The sequence below is a fragment of the Neophocaena asiaeorientalis genome, unplaced genomic scaffold (assembly GCF_003031525.2).
Source record: "Neophocaena asiaeorientalis asiaeorientalis breed wild unplaced genomic scaffold, Neophocaena_asiaeorientalis_V1.1 scaffold504, whole genome shotgun sequence".
Classification (NCBI taxonomy): domain Eukaryota; kingdom Metazoa; phylum Chordata; class Mammalia; order Artiodactyla; family Phocoenidae; genus Neophocaena; species Neophocaena asiaeorientalis.
Genome location: NW_020174438.1, coordinates 4,764,101 through 4,786,237, shown reverse-complemented (window position 1 = coordinate 4,786,237; position 22,137 = coordinate 4,764,101). Strand labels below are relative to the sequence as shown.

The window sequence follows — 22,137 nt, the reverse complement described above, 5'->3', positions numbered from 1 at the left end:
ACATTTTACAATTATCCTGTCAATTTCTAGAAAAAATTCTGCTGCAGTTTTTATTGGGATTTCATTCAGGCTACAGATTGATTTGTGGAGAACTGACATCTTAACAATATTGGGTTTTCCCTATCCTTTGAGTTTTTACTTTACTGATTATATAATCTAAACTTACCTGGCCATTTTTGTTAGTTTCTTGTTATTTGCTTATTTTGTATTCGATCCTTTATTTATTTAAGTATTTTAATTATTATATGTTCATACTGAATAATTCCAACATATAAAGCCTTTGGGAGTCTCAATCTGCTGTTGGTTGTTTCTGTTGACACTATTTCATATTGGCTCATTTCTTTGGTATTTGGTCATTTAAAAATTGTGAGTTCATATCTTACTGAATTTTATCTGTGGGAATCCTGACTGCCTAAATTGTGGCTGCATTATTCTAGAAAGGATTTATAATTGCTTCTTCTGGAGGCAAGGGTGAGGGGCATGCCGCTGAAGAGGGATTATTTTATTCCTCTTCCAGTGTCCTAACCTGATGTAAATAAAGCTCTCAGGTTCAACCAGCTCTCTTTACAGAAGTTGACTTAATTGTGCTCACAAATCTGCTTTCCCTACCTGCTAATAGCTCAGAATTTGGTTTTTCCTATTTGTCCTTTTCTTGAGAGTAGAGGAGGGGCCTATTATAGATTTCCTTTTCTCCTTGGGAAAAACTATATATCAAAATCATGGGGTATTTCTGTTATTGTTTCAATTTTCTAAGATCTATTTCTACATTAGTGAGAGGGTCCCTCATAACATGCAGTTTATTATAATGCTGGAAATAGAGGACTTTACTGGGTTTTTAAATTATAATTTACTGTGAAAAGATCTTAGCTAAGATCTTGACACAAAAATCATAGATCTGCTAAAATGAAAAGAGTTAAGGCCATGATATTTTTGAAGAGATTTCTAGTAATCTCAGTTATAAAAAACAACTAAAATACGATCAGTTGTTTGAGATGAGAAGATACATAGGAATAATCTATAATCTCTATAAACCAGTCCTTTAAAAAATCATCTTGGCAGTGAAATAACCTGATAAACAAAATAACCCCTTGGCAGTACTCATGTTCCATTTAATTTTCCCTTGAGGACAGAAAAGACAGAAAAACTTCAAGATCACGAAGAACAAAAATTACTAAAATTTCTGAATCACTACCTAAAAATTGGTTCATTTAATGTTTCTATCTTAAAACACCAACACAGATGTTTGGCCTCTCTGCCTTGAAATTCTATGCTTTTGTAAAAAATGTTCAGAATGTCATGTTAAATCCCCACAAGTAACATTGTTGCAACAAGAATATAAATATTAATAAATCCCAAGTTGGTAATAAATAACCCATTAAAATAAGAGTATCACATGTGAACCCATTTATAACTGAAAAGAGCCTCTCTATAATGTTAAACAACAGCATATGCTGGAAGAAAGACAGGATATATTTTAATGTATTTATGAAATAGTTAATTCAAAAATATTAAGTGTTCATCAGTACAGGTGTATCTGGAAACAACATCAACAAAAAAATGCAAGCTTTTTACCCCTAGAATATGATTATTCAAATGAAAAGGAGTATTTTTGTAACCCAAGAGTACCTGGCTATTCTATAAGTAATTACTAATTAGTATATGCTAAAATTAAGTTTAGAGAAAGCCTTATAAATTAGTTCTTCAGTTAATTACAGCACATAAAGTACAAATGGAAAAAAGCTCCCTAAAACAGTTTTTGTAGTTTTATCACCAGTTATAGGGAATCAGGAAATTACCTAACTTTATAGCTTCTGGTGACCTTGATCTATTAATCAAATTCCTTTGTTCTCTATAATGACAGTACCAAAGTAACTGTAAGAAAGTAACAAGTAGCAAAAGACATGAGTTTTTTTAGGGTAGATTTATTATGTCTTATTCTTCTCATAAATGTTTGATAATTTACTTCCTACAAAAATGAGAATCATTTTTTAAGTTATAAAATATGCTTGTTGTATGTTTTATATAACTTAATTATGCTTGTATGTATGTGTGTGTTTCAAGCAGAGAAAAGTTTAAATGGAAGTCAAAACTCTTCTATCTATGCCAGAGATAACCATTATTAAGGATTTAGTGTAAATATCCTTCCAGATTTTTACCATGATATACATACATACATATATGTAATTTTAGGTCAAAAATAGAATTGTATCTACTTTATGTAACTTCCTTTTGCCCACCTGGCAATACATAACAGAAGTTTTTTCATATGGGTACATATTATAGAGCTACATATTATAGCTGTACATATTATAGAGCTACCTCTTTCTATTTAGTAACTGAACAGTATTCTGAAGAAGAGTTCTACCATAATTAGATTAATCAAAATCCAAATGGTAAACATTTAGGATGCTTTCAATTTTTGCTATTATAAACTATTACAGCTAGCCTCTTATGCTCTAAAGTAAGAATGTATTTCCAGTAAAGGTGAATCACCTATCGTGCCAATTTGCTTAATCACATGGGATCTTCCCGGACCAGGGCACGAACCCACGTCCCCTGCATCGGCAGGCGGACTCTCAACCACTGCGCCGCCAGGGAAGCCCCAAGATTACCTTTTTGATGCTAGATTTTAAGTTAGAATTTCTGAGAAAGGTATCACTTGAAATGGGTTTTTAAAGATAAATATACCCGGGCTTCCCTGGCGGCGCAGTGGTTGAGAGTCCGCCTGCTGATGGCCCCTGTCCGGGAAGATCCCACATGCCGCAGAGCGGCTGGGCCCGTGAGCCGGGGCCGCTGAGCCTGCGCGTCCGGAGACTGTGTTCCGCAACAGGAGAGGCCACAACAGTGAGAGGCCCGCGTACCGAAAAGATAAATATGCCCTGCAAAAAAATGTAACAGTAGTACCCTAAGACATTAATGTGTATAAGTTATAAGATTATAAATAATAGCGATACAATTAACACCCATATACACAGTTTAAGAAATAGAGTATTACCATTACCTTTGAAGATCTCTATGTTCATGTCCTTCCTCTCTGTCTCCCGGAGGTAATTTTCTTCAATATTTTGCTTATTATCCCTTGATTTTCTTTATTCCCAGTTTTATTGAGGTACATTTGACAGATAAAATTGTAGTATACAATGTGATGATTTAATATATGTACACATTGCTTTTCTTTTTAGTTTTAACACATATGTTCTATCCCTAACTTAAATATCTCTAAATAATATATTACATGCTTTGAATTTTATATGAATGAAAGCATATTGTAATTGAATTGCCTTTTTATTTTTGCACAAAATTATCTTCTTTAAGATTCATCCACATTATTCCTTATAGCTGCAATTCATTCATTATCTCTGCTAAATAATATTCTAACATAAGAAAATAGCACAATTTATCTATACATTCTACTGCTGGTTGGCATATGAGTTGTTTCCAGTTTCCTGCTATTTCAAACAATGTTCCTATGAACATTTTTGTGCATATCTCTTGGTGTATGTGGGTAAGATCTCCTCTAAGAGTAGAATCACTGGGTCATAGAATATGTTCATATTCAGCTTTACAAGAAAATCTTTGTACCATTTTACACTCTAACAAGCAGAGTTTACATGCTCCATTTGTTCGATAACTTCACCAATACTTAATATTATCCAATTATACAATTATTACAAAACAGTGGATGTAAAATGCTATCTCATTGTGGTTTTAATTTATATTTTTCCAGTTATTGACATAGATCATCTTTTTAAAAAATGTCATTTTATTTATACACTAATTATCCAAGTGGATTTCCTTTCCTCTGGGATACTTTAAGTCTTTTGCCCATTTAAAATTTGGGTTGTCTTTTTATTGATTTGTAGGAGCTTTTATAATCTGAGTACTAATCAGTTGGTAGTCATATGCTCTGCAAGCATCTCTCACTCTGAAGTTTACATTTTCATTCTCTTTATGGTATCTTTTGATGAACAGAAGTTCTAATTTTAATGTAGTCAAATTTACCAATCTCTGCTTTCTAACTGAGGTAAAAGTGGTATATAACAATATTTTCTTTTAAGATTGGCACTATTTTTACCGTGTTTAACAAATCTTCCCCTCCCCCAAAGTCATAAGGCTATGCCATTTATTCTCTTTGAAAGACTATATAGGTTGGCTTTTCATATTTAAGTATTAATATTTAATCCACATAAAACTGATTTTAGTGTATAGTGTGAGGTATCGGTACATTTTTCCTGTACATAGTTCATTATGTGTACATGGTCACCCAACTGTCCCAGTACTAGTTATTGAATTTTTTACCTCTTTGTCACTAATCTGAAACACCAACTCTGTCATAAATCACATTTCCAAACATGTGTACATCTGTTTATAAACTCTAAATTCTGCTCTACTGGCCAATTTGTTTATGATTGTGCCACACACTGTCTTAATTACAACAATCTTAAACTAATTAAAAAATTTCTTAAGTGTTATTGAGGTATAACTGACAAATAAAATGGTAAGATATTTAAAGTGTGCACTGAGGTGATTTGATATATGTATACATCGTGAAAGGATTCCCACAACTCAGTTAAATAACACCTCTCCTTACACATTTATCTGTCTTTTTTTTTTTGGTGAAAACATTTAAGTTCAACTCTTTTAGCAATTTCAGTTATATAATAAAGTGTTACCAATTGTAGTCCCCATGTTGTACCTTGGATCCTCAGGCCTTATTCATTTTATAGCTAAAAGTTTGTACCACTTATCGACCTCTTTCTATTTCTTCCACCTCTCAGCCCCTGGCAACCATTTTCTACTCTGTTTCTAAGAGTCTGACCTTTTTTGTTTTTTAAGGTTCCACATATAATACCATGCAGCATTTGTCTTTCTCTGTCTGGCTTATTTCACTTGGCAGAATGCCTTCAGGGTTCATCCACGTTATTGCAAGTGGTAGAATTTCCTTCTTTCTCATGGCTGAATAATATTCCACTGTACTGTGTATATATACCACATCTTCTTTATCCATGTATCCATGTATCCACTGATGGACATTTAGGTTATTTCCACATCTTGGCTATTGTGACTAATGCTGCAGTGAACATGGGAGTGCAGATACTTCTTCAATAGCCTGTTTTCATTTCCTTTGGATATACCCAGAGTGGAACTGCTGGATCATATGGTATGGTTCTATTTTTAATTTTTTGAGGAATCTCCATACTATTTTTTATAGTGGTTACACCAATTTACAGTCCTACTGACAGTGCACAAGGGTTCCTTTTTCTCCATATCCTTGCCAATACTTATTATCCCCTGTGTCTTTGATAATAGCCTTTCTAACAGACGAGAGGTGGTATCTCGTTGTAATTTTGATTTGCATTTTCCCGATGAGTTGTGACATGGAGCACATTTTCACTTACCTTTTGGCCATTTGTGTGTCTTCTTTTAAACTAATTTTTGATATGTGACAAGGCCAATTCCCAGGCTTTGCCGTTTGTTTTAGGAGCATGTTGGTAATTCTCAGACTTTTGCTCTTTCTGTTGGGATTCTGATGGGAATTGCAGTAACTCTATAGATTATTTTGGGGAGAACTCATATCTTTATAATACTGAGTCTTCCAATCCATGAACATGGTATATCTTTCCACTTCTTTAGGCCTTCTTTCATCCACAAATGTTATTATTAATTATACCCTGTAAATCTCACTTTCCAATCTACCAGAATTTAACATGCATTTTACTCATTCTCTCTGGAGACCAACAGATAGTCTCTGAAATCTTAATATTTAATCACATTTTTCTCTTTGTGCAAAAAGTTTAAGAAAGAATTTTTGCATCACCTACAAAGAATACGATGCCAATGTCACAGGGACAGGATAGGGAAATCAGATTATTTGCTTCTCCTAAACTGTGTCCTCATTATTGTGTGGGAAGTTTATCTCTGTAAGATAATACATGTATGTTGAAGCCAACTGGAAATATTTTTTTTTTGTGCTTTACCCACACGAAGTACTTAGTAAACACTTAACTGAGTAATTCATTTATCATTTGGATTACCCACCATTCATTGCCCTCTGCTTTAATAGTACAACTGAAAACTGACTGAAAAGGGCTGACATGAATACAGACATTAAGTAATATATAACTGAATGTTTTAAAGATGACTTTTCATTTTCAGAAAGCTTGCTTATGGAACTAGTAAAATAACCTAATATTTTTCAAGAAAAAACAAAGAAAGAATAAAAAACTCTTAATATTTATGCCAAGTAATACATAAGTGTTTCTGACAGAAATGGTATGGATATTGGCTCTTCATCCTATTAGGTGCAGAAGGCTCAAGAACCTGATATATTGGTAATTACTGAATCACCTGGAAAAATAAAAAGTATTCTCAAATAAGAAGGATAATCTGAAAGAACTAAAAGTTACCTGTAGAGTACAATTCATCATCCTTATTATGTAGTCGAACTGGTGATGGTCTAATATTGCTCGGTTTTGCTGAACATGTAAACCCAGCTCATCAGTGAGACACTGTCTTGCTGCCTTTCCTTTAAGGGCTCTCAGTGCAGCAGGAAGGGTCTGAGGACAAGAGAGGAAGACATGAACAAAAGGTACCACTGGAAAAAAAGTAACTTTCAATCATGCTGAAAACTCACGTGTATCCTATAAACCATTTAACAGAGTTATTAGTAGAATTAAACTGCTAAAAAGAGTTGATGTACTGTTAAGGACAACTGTAAACAGATGGATTTATAGTGATTTTTCAATTTGTAAGGCAGCATGAAAATAAGTAGGACTAGTTTATGTGATACATTTAAAAAACATTAAACTTCATTAAAAAAAACTCATCAAAATTGTGGTCACCAAAGTAACTGTTGCTTCAGATTATGAGTCAAAACCACAGACACTTAGACACGTTCTTGCAATAACTGGTCACATCTCCATGGCAAGAACAGAAGGAAAAATTAAAATGACAAGAATCATGGGTGATTTTATACTTCTCAAGTGATTAGCAACTTAATCACTACTCAGTTTTAATTTATGACTGGAAAATTCTGCAATCTCTTCTTATTTCAAAAGCATAATTAAGAAGGAAAAAAACTCAGAGCAACAAACAGAAATCTCTAGGTGTATGTACTAAAATTCTTTCACTTCATCACCCACAAGAACGCCTCTTCCATTTCACCTTTAGAGCTGAATTAATTTACTTTACATAAAGTAATAATTTAACTTTGAAAACCTAAAATGAGAACAAAGGGGCAAATAAAAAGGAAGGGAAGAAGACTGAGAGCAGGGGGACCTAATATTGCTACAACGGGTACAGGAAACAGGCTGTGAAAGCTGAAAGCAAGAGAAGCAAAAGAAAGTCGGTAACACTTCAACCATAAGAAAAAAATGGATACCAGAAAAACTCAAAATATAAAGAGGCTTGAGGTCATTTAGCGCAAGGATAAAAACTTCATTTTACATGTTTTACTAGCCCCTTGTAATAAATGTTCAGAATTATGAGGAGTCACTAAGGAAAGGTTACATATGTTTAGTATGTTTCATTAAAGAAGGCAAGAAAATGTGTTTTAACAAGGCATATTTAAATGAATACCACAATTTTTATAATTCATTACTTGTTCTAACTAGATTCTTTGTAATAAATAAAATTATATTTTAGATGTTAAGTTTCTAAGTAATATGCCAAAATAGAATTAATGAACAATGTTTAAAAGTTCCAGGGGGGGAAAATGACTATCAATACTTCTCTGGTTGCCATATAATTAGGCTTGGCTAAGAATTTAAATCTTAGACACTGTTCATTTAAAATGATCAAAACAATGAAAGGATACTTTATAAGGAAAAGGGATTGAATCAGAGAAGCAGTCAGTAGGCAAGCTAAACAAAGAAACCTGAAAGGGATGTGATGAATGCTTACTTGGGAAAGATGGCATTTTATTACCTTTTCAGTCTCCAATGTTTTATTTTCAAATATGAATGAGATGCAGTTTCTAACAACTTCCAATCTCTGTGCACTGTTGAAAACTGTTGTCACCTTATCCATTATTGAAACTAGTAAAGGAGTATAAGGAAAACACAAATTAAACTCCTTCAGCAATTACAAAAGGGGAATATTACTGTTTACAGTTTATGACTCTGTTTACATGACCAACACTTAAGCGTTTTTTTCCCTTGTTACATGACACTGGAAGTATTTCATTTCCTCACTTTGATTACATTTTTAGGTTGTGAAGTGGCAGGCTAGTCAATGGGTTATTTAGGATAATTTCACAGGATAGATTCTAACACTGTACTTAACTCTTAGGCAAATTAATTCATATTTACATTGCTCAGTAAATTTTTTTAAGCAAAGGTAATTTTTCCTTTAATTGTAAACAAACAGATAAAAAATATTTTGGGTACAAGAGCATGACAAAAATAGCAAACACTCATATGTAAGAGGACTGACTACTAACAGACAAAGAAGTTGATACTTCTAACCTATTACCAAAGAAAAACCACATACCACAAAAAATTAGGTTCTACAAATCTGAGTACAGGTGACCTGAAGAAGCACTGCACACAAAGAAAAATGATCATGGCCAAAGAATCACTATAAAAATTTGGGAGAGTCACTTCTCAGTTCTGTGAACTTAGTACCTGTCAACTTTACAAGGTTGGATAATTCTAGTGCACTACATAGCCTTAAATTACTTAAAATAAATTTAACTTATTAAAAGAATATTAGAAAGATATAAATTAAAGCAGTATTTGTCAAATAAAAAGTATAATTTCACAAAGAACTACACTATATAATTTGTACAAATGAGGCAGTATCAATAATTCTTAAGCCTTATATTTTATGGCTGCTCTTACCTAACAAGAAAGACCACCATATCTTACTCTTAGCATTCCTTTCATTTCATCAATAAGAAATTTTATATCCTTCAAATAATTTTTTAAACTTTTAAAAATCTTGAAATAATTATAAGCTTACAAAAAGTTGCAAATTAGTACAGAGAAGATCCATGCACTTAATCACCTTCCCCCATGGTGATATCTTACATAACTATAGTGCTTTATCAGAATCAGGAAATCAATCTTACTTGGTTTTTACTGTAGTTTTCTTGAAATCACTTAAAATCATGTAAGATTAACATTAATGACCATGACTGTAAAATAGATCATTTCATATGACTTTTCTGTCTGAAATGTGCATTCTTAATTTTGCACTCTGGTGCTTCCCACATGTGTAGGTGAGTGGCATAGACTGAAATTGAAATTGATCTATATTTAGAGTAGAAAACTTCTTAGTCTCCAAATAAGACCACATGCTTTATTGAGAGAGTAACATCTTTAACCTATGTTTATAAAATTTTAATTCTAAAATCTTTTTAGCAGCATTTTAAATTTTCTTTAGGATGAACCATTAAAAACCCCACATTTTCTTATAATGAATCTGTTTACCATCTGGGAATTATTATTTTCCTTTGGAGACTATGACTTAGTTCATTCCCAGAAGAAAGTTCTTCACTTAGAGTTACTGATGTATCAGGCATTGGCCAAATCCCCAGTTGTGGCATTCTAATACTAGCTTTCTAACATTTGATAACAACTCTGGTTTATGGGTATTTGACCTCCCCAGGGCTTCCTTCCCAAGGCTTTGGCTTTCAAATGCTATTTCTAGCATTTGAAATAGCATTTGAATAGTATTCATCAACACTCTGGTCCCTCTGAGGAATAGCTGGAAACTAATTAACCTCTCAAAATGTGAATGGCTCTTAAAGTGACAGAGCAATTCTACATTCAGATTAAATGGGTATCATGTAAAATGAAACATTCATACCTTTTAATTTTAATACAAGGGAAATCCTAATTCTGATCAACTCAAATGAACCAGAAACTTGGACAGAGGTCCCTGTATTCGTCTTTCACTCATTCATTCATCAGTTGCTCATTCATTCATTCATTCTGGTTTTACAGGAAGTACATGCAGGGACAAATACTGAGTCATGTGTAACTCTCACTGACTACAATGAAACATTCCATATGCATCTAAAAAAAGAATTTGATGCTGATTGAAAATGAAAGTAAAGAGATTATACAAAAACAATATTGAGACAAGGCTACAATTCAAGCAAATTAAAATTTAAACCAACTTCTAATCTGTTCATGTGGGTATTTAAAGAAAGCATTCAACTAGCTCATGGATATTAAAGTTAAATGACCAAACCCTTCAAAAAATAACTACCCTAACATGTCTACTTCTCCTCCATTCTCTTCTCTATGTGAAAGTACAATCAACACTTAAGTAAAAGCTGTTACTACTTAGGGAAATAATAACAAATTAACATTATTAAGTAAATAATAAATAATAAGTAATATTAACATTACTATATAACATAAATGTTAAGATACATACATTATTAACATTACAACATAAACAACATAAATAATTAATAAATAATTAACATAATTAATACATTATTATCCCAGAATTTTAATAATAAAATTACACTCACTTCTAAGTATGATGGAACAGTTTGTAACAAACTAAAACTCCCACCAGGAACAATTATAAAAGTAAGATAAAATGCAAAAGCCATCTATTTAAATATATCAGAGTGCTACAGAAACACATGGATTAGAGGACTTAAAATTCCAGAGAAAGGAAAAGACCAAAGAGGTAAGTTAACAAGTACATCCACTTTTCCCCTAAGAGATTTGCCAATATTGAGTACAGACAGGAAGCTGAGAATCTGGGCTTGATTCTGGCAGATGGCCAGGTTGACCAGCAAAGTTTCTGGTGAGAGCTGAACAGACAAAAGTGGATGTATGCTATAGTACTGAAGTAAACCTCTAAAAGAACAGTAAACATATATAAATAACAAGTTAACAGATATGAATTATGGAATAAAAAATAATTTATTAATCGAAAAGAATGAAAGAAAGCAGGGGAAAATGTAAAACAAGAGGATCAAATAGAAAAAACAACCCAGTAAATTATATTAAAGCCATTACTGTATGAGTAATTATATTTATATAAATGAGCTAAATACAAGTAATATACTACAATAGTCAAACTGGCGAAAAAAAAACCCCACATGCTGCTTAAAAGAGGCATACCTTAATTATAAGGACCCAGAATTTGAAAATAAAAAAATAAAAAATGATAAACCATACAAACACTAACCAAAGGAAGGCTGGTCTAGCCGTATAAAACTCAAAGTACACTTTATGCCAAGGAGTGTTACTAGAGACAAAGAAGGACATTCCATAATGATAAAGGGATCAATCACCAGGATGCTATAATATTTGTAAATATATTTGCATATAATAAATCAATTTCAAAATACATAAAGAAAAAATGGACAGAACTAAAATGAGAAGTAGACAATTCTATTACTTATCATGGGAGACTTTAACACATCTCCCGCAATAGCTGAAGAAAAAGAAGAGATAAAAATCAGTAAAAAAAAAAAAAAAAAAAAAAGACAATGCACAGAATGGGAAAAAGTATTTGCAAATTAACATGTTTCATAAGGGACTTGTATATAGAACATACAGAGACTTCTTAAACAAAAAGACAAATAGCTCAATTTAAAAATGGGCAAAGGGGGGCTTCCCTGGTGGTGCAGTGGTTGAGAGTCCGCCTGCCAATGCAGGGGACACGGGTTTGTGCCCTGGTCCAGGAAGATCCCACATGCCGCGGAGTGTCTGGGCCCGTGAGCCATGGCCGCTGAGCCTGCGCGTCCAGAGCCTGTGCTCCTCAACGGGAGAGGCCACAACAGTGAGAGGCCCACGTACCACAAAAAAAAAAAAAAAAAAAAAAAATGGGCAAAGGATCTGAACAGAGACACTTCTTTTCCAGAAAAGATATAAAAATGGCCAATAAGCACATGAGAAGATACTCTACATTAGTAGATGTGGAGAAACCAGAATGCCATACATTGCTGGTAGGAATGTAAAACAGTGTGGTTGTTTTGGAAGATAGCCTGGCAGCTCCTCAAAACATTAAACACAGGCTTATCATATAACCTGACAATTCCACTCCTAGATATATACCTGAGAGAACTGAAAACATATGTCCACACAAAAACTTACACATGAACGCTCACAGCAGCACTATTATTAGTAGCCAAAAAGAAGAAACCACCCAAATGTCCATCAACTGATATATGGATAACAAAATGTGATACACACCCATACAATGGAATATTATTCAGCCACAAAAAGCAATGAAGTACTATATATGCTACATGGATGAACCTTGAAAATATTATGCTACATGAAAGAAGCCAATCACAAAAGATCACATATTGTACAATTCCATTTATATAAAATATCCAAAATAGGCAAATCTATAAAGACAGGAAGTAGATTACCGCCTAAAGCTGGGGAAGGAGTGGCTTTGGGGGTGGGGTGGGGAGTAACTGCTAATGGGTATGGGTGTTTCTATCTGGAGGAATGAAAATGTTTGAAGTTAGTGAAGATGCACTCTGTGAAGACACTAAAAACCACTGAATTGCACACGTTTTTTTTCTTGGCTGCGTTGGGTCTTTGCTGCTGCGCACGGGCTTTCTCTGGTTGCCGTGCACAGGCTTCTCATTGCGGTGGCTTCTCTTGTTGCTGAGCACAGGCTCTAGGCACGTGGGCTCAGTAGTTGTGGCTCATGGGCTCTAGAGCACAGGCTCAGTAGTTGTGGCGCACAGGCTTAGCTGCTCCACGGCATGTGGGATCTTCCCGGACCAGGGCTCAAACCCGTGTCCCTTGCCCTGGCAGGCGGATTCTTAACCATTGAGCCACCAGGGAAATCCTGAATTGCACACTTTAAATGGGTGAATTTTATGGTATGTGAATTACATCTCAATATAGCTATTTTTTAAAAAGAGAAGATTCCACAGCGGGAGCCATTAGGCTAATCGTTACCCTGTGAGGGGTACTGAATGGAAAAGTACTGATTCTGGTTGCACGAATTTGTTCACTTTGTGAAAACTCATCAAGCCGTGCACTTCTGTTTTTGTGTCTTATATCTTGATAAAAGGTTTACTTTTTTCCTTTTTAGATTTATTTATTATTTATTTTTATTTACTTTTGGTTGTGTCGGGTCTTAGTGGCAGCACATGGGATCTTCGTTGAGGCATGCGGAATCTTTCAATGCGGCGCGCAGGCTCTTCGTTGCAGTGCACGGGCTTCTCTCTAGTTGTAGCATTCAGGTTTTCTCTCTCTAGTTGTCGCACACAGGCTCCAGGTTGCGTGGGCTCTGTAGTTGTGGCACAGGGGTTCCAGAGCGCGTGGGCTCTGTAGTTTGCGGCACTTGGGCTCTCTCACTCAGGCACGTGAGCTCAGTAGTTGTGGCGCACGGGCTTAGCTGCCCCGTGACATGTGGGATCCCAGTTCTGCGACCAGGGATCGAACCCACGTCCTCTGCATTGGAAGGTGGATTCTTTACCACTGGACCACCAGGGAAGTCCTCAAAAGGTTTAGTTTTAAAACAAATAAATGGACAAATACATACCAACAGGTGGACCTGCGGGCACAACACATTTCTTTTCCACCCTTGAAGCAGGAGGTGCATTCTGGTTCTTGGCAAGATTTTCCTGTATTAATTCCTGTACCCGAGTTTCATTAATCTTTGGGAAAGGAAGAATATGAACTCGCAAGTGGGATCCTTCTGTTGGACGTGGAACTTTCTGAAACGCCATATGAGGGTTTGGATTTTCCTGCGATATGAAACATACGTAAAATGATTCCAAAGTTAAAAGAACAATGGCAGATTGTCAGCCAGAAACTGAAATCAGAGAGATGAGACACTGTACATACATTCAAATATATGCCATAAAATATAGAGTATTGGAATCTTACTTCTTACATGATTTACCAGCAGCATCTGATACAGCTGATCACTCTTTTTCCTCTTCAAGGAACACTTTCTTCACTTGGTTTCTAGGTCTTCTTGTTACATCTTTGTTTATTTTTTATCTCCCTAATCTCTTAACTATGTGAATACCCCAGGGCTCAGATCATGGGCCACTTTTCTATTTACACTTACTTTCTTGGTGATAACTTCCAGTCTCTTATCTTTAAACCATAAATCACCAATGATTCACAAATTTTTATCTCCAAATGAGCTTCCTCCTGAACTCCATACCTGTATATTCAACCACCTGCACATAGTGTTTCCATTTGGATTTAAAATAACATTGTAAATATATGTCCAAAATGGAGCACTCAATATTCACCTCCTCCAAATCTGCTTTCTACAGTCTTCCCCACTTCAGTAAATGGCATATTTATTTTTTCCAATCACTCCAGTGAAAAGCTTAATCATTAATGCCTTTCTCTAATACCGAATTATCCAGTCCTCTGCAAACCTTTTACACTTTGCCTTTAAAATACATTTATAACCTGACCACTTTTCAATACACCTTGGTTCAAGCCAATATCTCTCATGTTGCTACAGAACATTCTCTTAACCAGTCTCCCTGCTCCACCCTTTGCTCCTACCCTCACTCTATTTTTAACACCGCAGACAGAGTGATCTAGTTAAAATGTCAAATCATCACCTAACTACTCTGTTCATTCAAATAGCTCTTCATCTCATTCAGAGTAAAACCAAAAGTTCTTACAAAAATTTACAAGTTCTGGCTTCTCTATATGACTGTGCCCTACTACTGTTTCCTTCATTCATTCTGCTCCTGCTACACAGGCCTTCTAATTCCTGCCTCGAAGTCTTTACACTTAACTGTTCCCTCTGCCTGGAATGCCTGTCTCCCACCAATTTGTACAGCACCCTCTCTCTTTTCCTGCATGTCTTTGCTCAAATGCCACCTTTCGTGGCCACCCTATCTAAAATGACACCCCCCAACACAATTCCTATCCCCCTTACTATATTTTCCTTGTCACCTTCTGACATACTACAAATTCTATTTAACTTGTTTATTGTCTGTCCTTTCCTCATTAAAATGAAACTCAAGAGGACAGACATTTTGATCAATTATAAACTATTTTTTTATCCTCTGCTGTATACATATTGCATCTAGAAACTGCCTGGCACATAGCAGGCACCCTAAACTACTTCCTACTGTATGCTAATGAGTGGGACACAATGTTGAACACATATCAGAATTGCAGTAATTAAATTAATTGTGTCAGCTAATATTTTCATAGACCCTTAGGGCTGGCATGGACTTTTATCCAGCTACTACTTAAGTAGAATTATATTTCAAATACTACGGGCAGAGTGGAATCCATCCTTTTTACAAAGTTCTCTAAAGAATGCTGCTATAGGGGCTTCCCTGGTGGCGCAGTGGTTGAGAGTCTGCCTGCTGATGCAGGGGACACGGGTTCGTGCCCTGGTCCGGGAGGATCCCACATGCCGCGGAGCCGCTGAGCCTGTGTGTCCGGAGCCTGTGCTCCGTAACGGGAGAGGCCACAACAGTGAGAAGCCCGCACACCACCAAAAAAAAAAAAAAAGAAGGCTGCTATACAATCATTCTTAGACCAATTCTTGCATTTATTATTCTTTGCAACCAGAAAATTTCTTTTTCCTCCTGAACCTGTGTTATTCACGTTGTACATTAGGCTCAATACTGCCCTATACATTCTCTGGACAGTTAAAATGGCCAACTCTCATCATCTACCAGAGCTGCTCCCCACAATTCTTTTTGGTTATTTGACCCAGACCCAGAAAAGGAAAGGTTGGACCACAGCAGATGATATAGGGAGCATATCTCAGCAATACAATGGAAATAATACTCCTTTAAGTGTCAAAAGCCTGGGTTCTAGTTTTTGCTCTGCTCATTATGTGATGCTGGATAAATAACTTTGCCTAAGTATATACAGGTATACCTTGTTTTATTGCACTTCACTTTACTGTGCTTCGTAGATACTAGGTTTTTTACAAATTGAAGGTCTGTGGCAATCCTGTGTCGAACAAGAGTACTGGCACCATTTTTTCCAACAGTATTTGCTAACTTTGTGTCTCTATGTCATGTTTTGGTAATTCTAATAATATTTCAAACTTTTTCTCATTATTATATTTGTTATGGTGATATGTGGTCAGGGATCTTTGATGTTATTATTACAAAAAGATTATGACTTGCTGAAGGCTCAGATGATGGTTAGCATTTTTTAGCAAAAAAGTATTTTTAAATTAAGGCATGTACATTGTTTATTTAGACACAAATACTATTATTACACAATTAACAGACTACAGTACAGTGTAAACACAACTTTTATATGCATTGAGAAACCAAAAAATTCGTGTGAGTCACTTTATTGTGATATTCGCTTTACTGCAGTGGTCTGGAACTGAACCCACAATGTCTCTGAGGTATGCCTGTACTTACGCTTTTCTTAAAAGGTTCCTGAGAAGGTGAAATCAGATCGAAAACTTGTTCTTGCCAAAGTAGCCCTCATGCACACTTTGTATTTTCCCCTTATATCGTCAGCAAAGACAGGAAAAAATAAGTAAATTCCTCTGCCAAGTCTTCACAATCACCACTTTCTAAACTATATGTTGAAAAAACTGTTCTAAAATTACCCCTGGATTAACACCAATATCACTAGTCCAGAGTTTCTGAAACTGCCCTTTTCCAAAAGCAGCATGTTTTTTCTCTGTTCTTTAGGCACAATATCTAAGATACCTCGTCTTCTCAAAAGTTATAAATATCAACTTCCTAATACCCATTGGGCAGATATTTCTTTCAGGAGGGGGAGGTAATTCATGTGGATTTTGAGGTTGAATCATTTAAAGTACATTCTTCACTACTTCCATTTCTATCTATACTTATTTTCTTTATAATAAAATAGAAACTTTAAATATACTTCCTATGATATAAATAATATTCATTAAAACAAATTTTAAAAAATGGAAAAATAAAAGTAGAAATCTTCTTAGTGATGCCAGTATCTTTTCTAGTATATTTTCTCTCTTACTATGTATTCTTCTCTCTTGCTCCAAAAATGACTTAAGGTGGTTTAGAAAAATAAAGATACACATATTGATTGCTTCTAATCAAAATTCTGTAATATTATGGATTCATCCTAAACTTTATCAGGAAGATCAAAGATCCAAAAATAGTCAAGGCAATTCTGAAGAAGAGTAAATAGAGAAGTCAAACTTTCCAGATATCAAAATTTATGCAAACCTTTTAATAATTAATACAGTATAGTAACTGGTATCACTGAAGGGTTAAAGGGCTAATGGAATAGAGAAGCCCAGAAGCAGGGGCTTGAAAATGTGATAGAGACAGGAAGCACTATAATTCAGAAGGAAAAGTCAGACAATTCAATGAGAGAAGGTAATACAACAAAGTATTTTTAGCTCATGGTCTCTGATATCAGACTGTCTGGGTCAAATCCTAGCTTAGCCACTCACTAGTAGCATGACCCGGTGCAGTATCAATTCTCTTACCACTTGGGTTTTAGTTTCCTCATCTGTAAGGAAGATAATAATATAGTACCTACTTCACAAGGTTCTTGTGAGGGTGGAACAAGTTGTTATAGGAAAGCTTTACAACACACACACACACACACACACACACACACACTTCCCCAGAATAAATCTGAAAGCTCTTTTCCAAAAGTTTAGAGTATATTCATTTGAAAAATGTTTAGTTACTGCATATTCTATGGCATGACACCATGCCTCTGAAACTAAAACCACCTCTTTCTCCCAGGGTTCCCATCACATCACCAGCTACTTATATTTTAACAATGACAACAATAATAGTACTCAATGAGGGTTTAAATAAAAATCACTTATTAAAGAAAAGATATAGCTATTTGTCACTAATAGTATTTTTTTCTCATAAGCAATTTGAAATATTGTGAACCAAATCCATATACAATTCAGAATAATAAGCATTCTAAAAACTGATTTTAAAACAAAGTTCAAAGCTGAGGCTATCCTTTAGCTGTACAGATAGTCTTCATAAAAATTCAGATTATGGGCTAAAGTTACTAAATGATAATATATTCAGCTGTGTTTAGAAAATTCAAAAAAGGCTCATGCTCCAACATCTAGTACTATTTGGTTTTCTGGCGGCCGTATTTGTACGCTGCTGCCCTCTAGCGGGCAGTATGGTAAATATAAAGGACCACACTCACCACCTCACACCCACCTTAGTCACACAATGACTTCTGAGAAGATAGCAGAAATGAGAGACATTTTAAGGCTCGTTGAACTCTGCATGTTCTTGGAAACATGCTATAATTTGTAACTCCAAATGCGTTTAGATCAGTCCCTTGAAGATTACTGAGCTCATTAAAAACCACAGCCCAGTTTCATTGTTGAATCTCCGTGTTGAAATAAGGAAATGCATTATTTTCTAACAGAACAAAAAAAGCAGCCAAATATTCATCTTTGATTTTAGAGAAGTGCAAATATAAAGTAATAACCAAGGATTTAGACAACTATATACTTATGGTGAACATAATTCTGTCCAAAGCAACAAGAAAGCTGGCAAAATGCACTATCATTTAGAGGGAATTTTAAAGTTGGATAATGATTTTCAAGAAGTGGGCTCTGTAATCCTGCTTTTAGAGTATACTATAGCAATGGGAGGTCTAATGATTTTCTCAGACTTGAAAAAATGACACACACACCATCTGGTCTGGAAACATGGATTTTTCTTTTCTCTCTCTCTCTCTCTCTCTCTCTCTCTCTTTTTGGCAAGCTAAATGAGAATATGCTTAGGGCTTACAAAAAACAAGGCTGAGAAAGCACTTCAAATAAAAGCAAAGCAAAGCAAGACAAAACAAAACAAAAAGCCCCAAACCCTACTGGAAATTCAAAGTAGGCACACTGGGAAAAAAAATTTCTTCCAACACATTGGTCTCAGCAATGAATGACAAATCAATGTGACCTTGTCAGGGTTTACCAAGTTTCCCATATTAATTTAGGTATTTAATAATTATTTAATGTGCACCAATCATACCTAGACCTGTGTTACACAAATTCTTAAAAATCCTTTTAAATATAGCCGAAACCAATACTATCAATTGGACTAAATCGTTAAACACTGAAAAAATGTAACTGGACTTTTTAGAGTTGCCTGGCTGTGAACACATTTGATGGAATGAAACACTCTCAATTTTCCATCCTCACAGGCCTTTCAATGATCACCTAATAGAATTAATGTCTCATCCTTAATACAAAGAAATTTGGTGTATGACTTCAGTATGTAATGTGCTGGTTGCCCTAATTCAGGGTTTCTTAACCTTGACACTATTGACATTTTGGGCTAGATAATTCTTTGTTTGGTGGTGGGGGGCAGGGAAAAGTGGGTGTCTTGTATACTGTAAGATATTTAGAAGCATCCCTGGTCTCTACTCACTAGATGTTACTAGTATACCCTTTCTAGTTGAGACAGCCAAAAAATGTCTCCAGACGCTGACAAATTTCTGGGGGTACAGAGTTTGCCCCAGTTAGAACAACTGCTCTAATTCATGACTCTAGACGGAGGCTTCATGGTCTAAGACAAGTCTTTTTACAAGTACCAAGAAAGCACAAAGTGACTAGCTAGGAGACCTAATACTCTCACTCACCCGCTGGCATGCAAATTAAAGCCACAAAAGGATAAAACCACACACCTATTAAAATGGCTAAAAACAAAGCAAAACAAAAAAACAACTGAGGATACCAAGTGTTGGTGAAGACACAAAGCAAACAGAACACTCAAATATTGCTGGCGGGAATGCAAAAATGGTATAGACTTAAGAAAACAGTCTGGCAGTTTCTTACAGAGATAACATTTTGTTACCATTTTTCCAGCATCCTACTCCTAAATATTAACTCAGGAGAAATAAATATTCAAGTTCACACAAAAACTTGTGAAAATGTTTAGGGTGGTTTTACTCATAATTGCCAATACTGTCCTTCATTTGCTCAACAGATAAATAAAACTCTGGTATAACCATACAATGGAGTACTGCTCAACAATAAACAGGAATGACATACCTGCAGTGGCATGGATGAGTCTGAAATGCATTATTCTAAGAGAAAGAAACCAGACTCGAAAAACTATGTCATGACATTATGGAAAAAGCAAAAACTACAGAGACAGAAAACAGATCAGTTGCCAAGAGACTGAAGTGGCAGGGCGATGTGACTCTAAGGGAGCATTAAGAAGAAATCTGAGGCGACAGAAATGCTCTACGCCCTTAGTGTGGTGGCGGTGGCCGCAAAACTCATTCATTTGCCAAAACCCATCAAACCGCACGTTAAGAAGGGTAAATCTTACTACCTGTAGATTACACCATGGTAAACCCGACTGAAAATAGACAAGCAAACCAGACAGGGTGGAGGAAGGAATCTGATTTTTACGCTTTGGGGTGGGGGCCTCATTTCATCCTAACAATCTAAGTAAGTTGTTTATGTTTTGACTTTTTAAGATGAAAGATGACTGTAATATTTTACTTCCTTCCTATAACAACAACAATAAACCCCTTTATTCACAGTTGGCAAAGAGTACAAATATCATCAGTGTAGATTGAATGTGCCTGGGAGTGAAATTAACTTTCTGCAGAAATGTAAAGGGAACAGATCTTATGTGATTTAGAATGGCTACTCCTGCATTTGGGCTTTGTTCTCTCATTAGTTTTCAGACTTATTTGTTTCAACACTGGGCAATGAAATACTTATTAGGCACAAATAGAAATCTCATATTATTTTATAAGAAAGTCCAAATCCTCTCATTTTTCCTTTAATTTTTAAGAAAACAAATTACACAGTCTAGCAAATGTTTATGTACTACCGCAGATGAAAAACAAATTAGAAAAACTGCACTATGTAAAACAGTAAAACACATGTCCCATTGATTTCTTGCTGCCTTGGAACAGATGTTTATAAAGCTCTTGATCTGACCTATCTTAATATTCTCATTTTGCATTCAGCTAGTTGTCTTTTATAAGTGTATACCAAGAATCACAGAGAAAGAGCAGGTGAGTAGCTACATGTGCTGTCATGTAGACATCAAGAATTCTGATAGCCAAAGTAGGCAGACACAGTATTATCAACCCGGCATGGAAAGAAAAGCTGTACCAATGTATGGCCAATAAAAATCTTCATGGTATAACTTTGCCAACACATACACATTTGTCTCTAATGGATTTATTCCTTTCCTTCGTCTTCATTCCACCTTCCCTTTCCCTTCTCCACCAAACTCACCAAACACTTTTCTTAATTATTTAGGAAGCTTCAGAAAGTTAAAAGAGCAGCTAAACCCCGTTGCAATTCATCCTACTCACATCTACTCACATTCCTACAATTCATCCCTACTCACTGAAAAGCACTCTAAGGGAATGATGATAAGAAACTGGACAGTTAACGTTTGTTTTTGAGGTACTTCAAAGGGAAGTGAAAGAGAGAGGCTAGATACACATACCAGACTTCAGTGCAATAAAGTATTTACAAACATCTGAATGGAATCACCAGGTCTCAATTCTAACCCAATAATAAGGAAACAGTCAAATTATATGGTTGGCTTTTGCTTACCAAAAGGGAATTTTAGAAATGTGATAAAAAAAAAAAGACTAGTTAAAAATAGAACCATCTGGATTATTTTCCTTGCATTGAGACCATCCTTCCTCCCTCCCCTCAACTTCCTGCACAACCCAAGAAAGTAACTTTACCATCATGTCTGTTTTTAACTTTGTATCTACTTCAGATAAAACTTTGTATTTACTTCAGAAAAAACTTTTTATTTACTTTAGGACCATCATGGATTTAGAATCACAGAACTGGAAGGAATCTCATAAAGTCTGATGATAATCCATTGGAATATTCTCAAATACTCATTCATCATGTATGTGTATCCCCTTCTCAAGGATATTAGTGTAATCATGTACCTAGAAAATGCCTGGAACTAGTAGGTACCTAATATACATACTGAATGAACAAATTTGATTAAATTAAATGGAACAGAATTAGACTGTGGAAGGGAAAAAGCCCAGCAAGGGCTCAAGAAATGCAGAGTACATTTGAAGGGCGATTTCCATATCTTACCTAGTAATACATCCCTCACGATGATCACTTTAAAAGTGCTATTCTATAGGATGGGGGCCGTTTGTGTTTTACAATCACCCTTAAGAACGTATAATTACTAGATATTTATTTTATTGCAGTTTTCAGTTTTGTTTTGGCTTAGTGTAAGCTACGTATCATTAA

At 35.2% G+C, this 22,137-nt stretch overlaps 1 protein-coding gene across 1 annotated transcript in view; it reads right to left on the bottom strand.

Moving 5' to 3' along the window:
- The window catches only part of SBF2 (SET binding factor 2), a 205,505-nt gene that overhangs the window by 161,510 nt on the left and 21,858 nt on the right, over window positions 1-22,137 (bottom strand). Inside the window, exons 7-9 of the mRNA XM_024757008.1 lie at window positions 13,483-13,687; window positions 7,927-8,036; window positions 6,408-6,557 (exon numbers count right to left, since the gene is read on the bottom strand). Coding sequence (XP_024612776.1) covers window positions 6,408-6,557; window positions 7,927-8,036; window positions 13,483-13,687 — 465 coding nt within the window. The remainder of the gene's footprint in view (window positions 1-6,407; window positions 6,558-7,926; window positions 8,037-13,482; window positions 13,688-22,137) is intronic.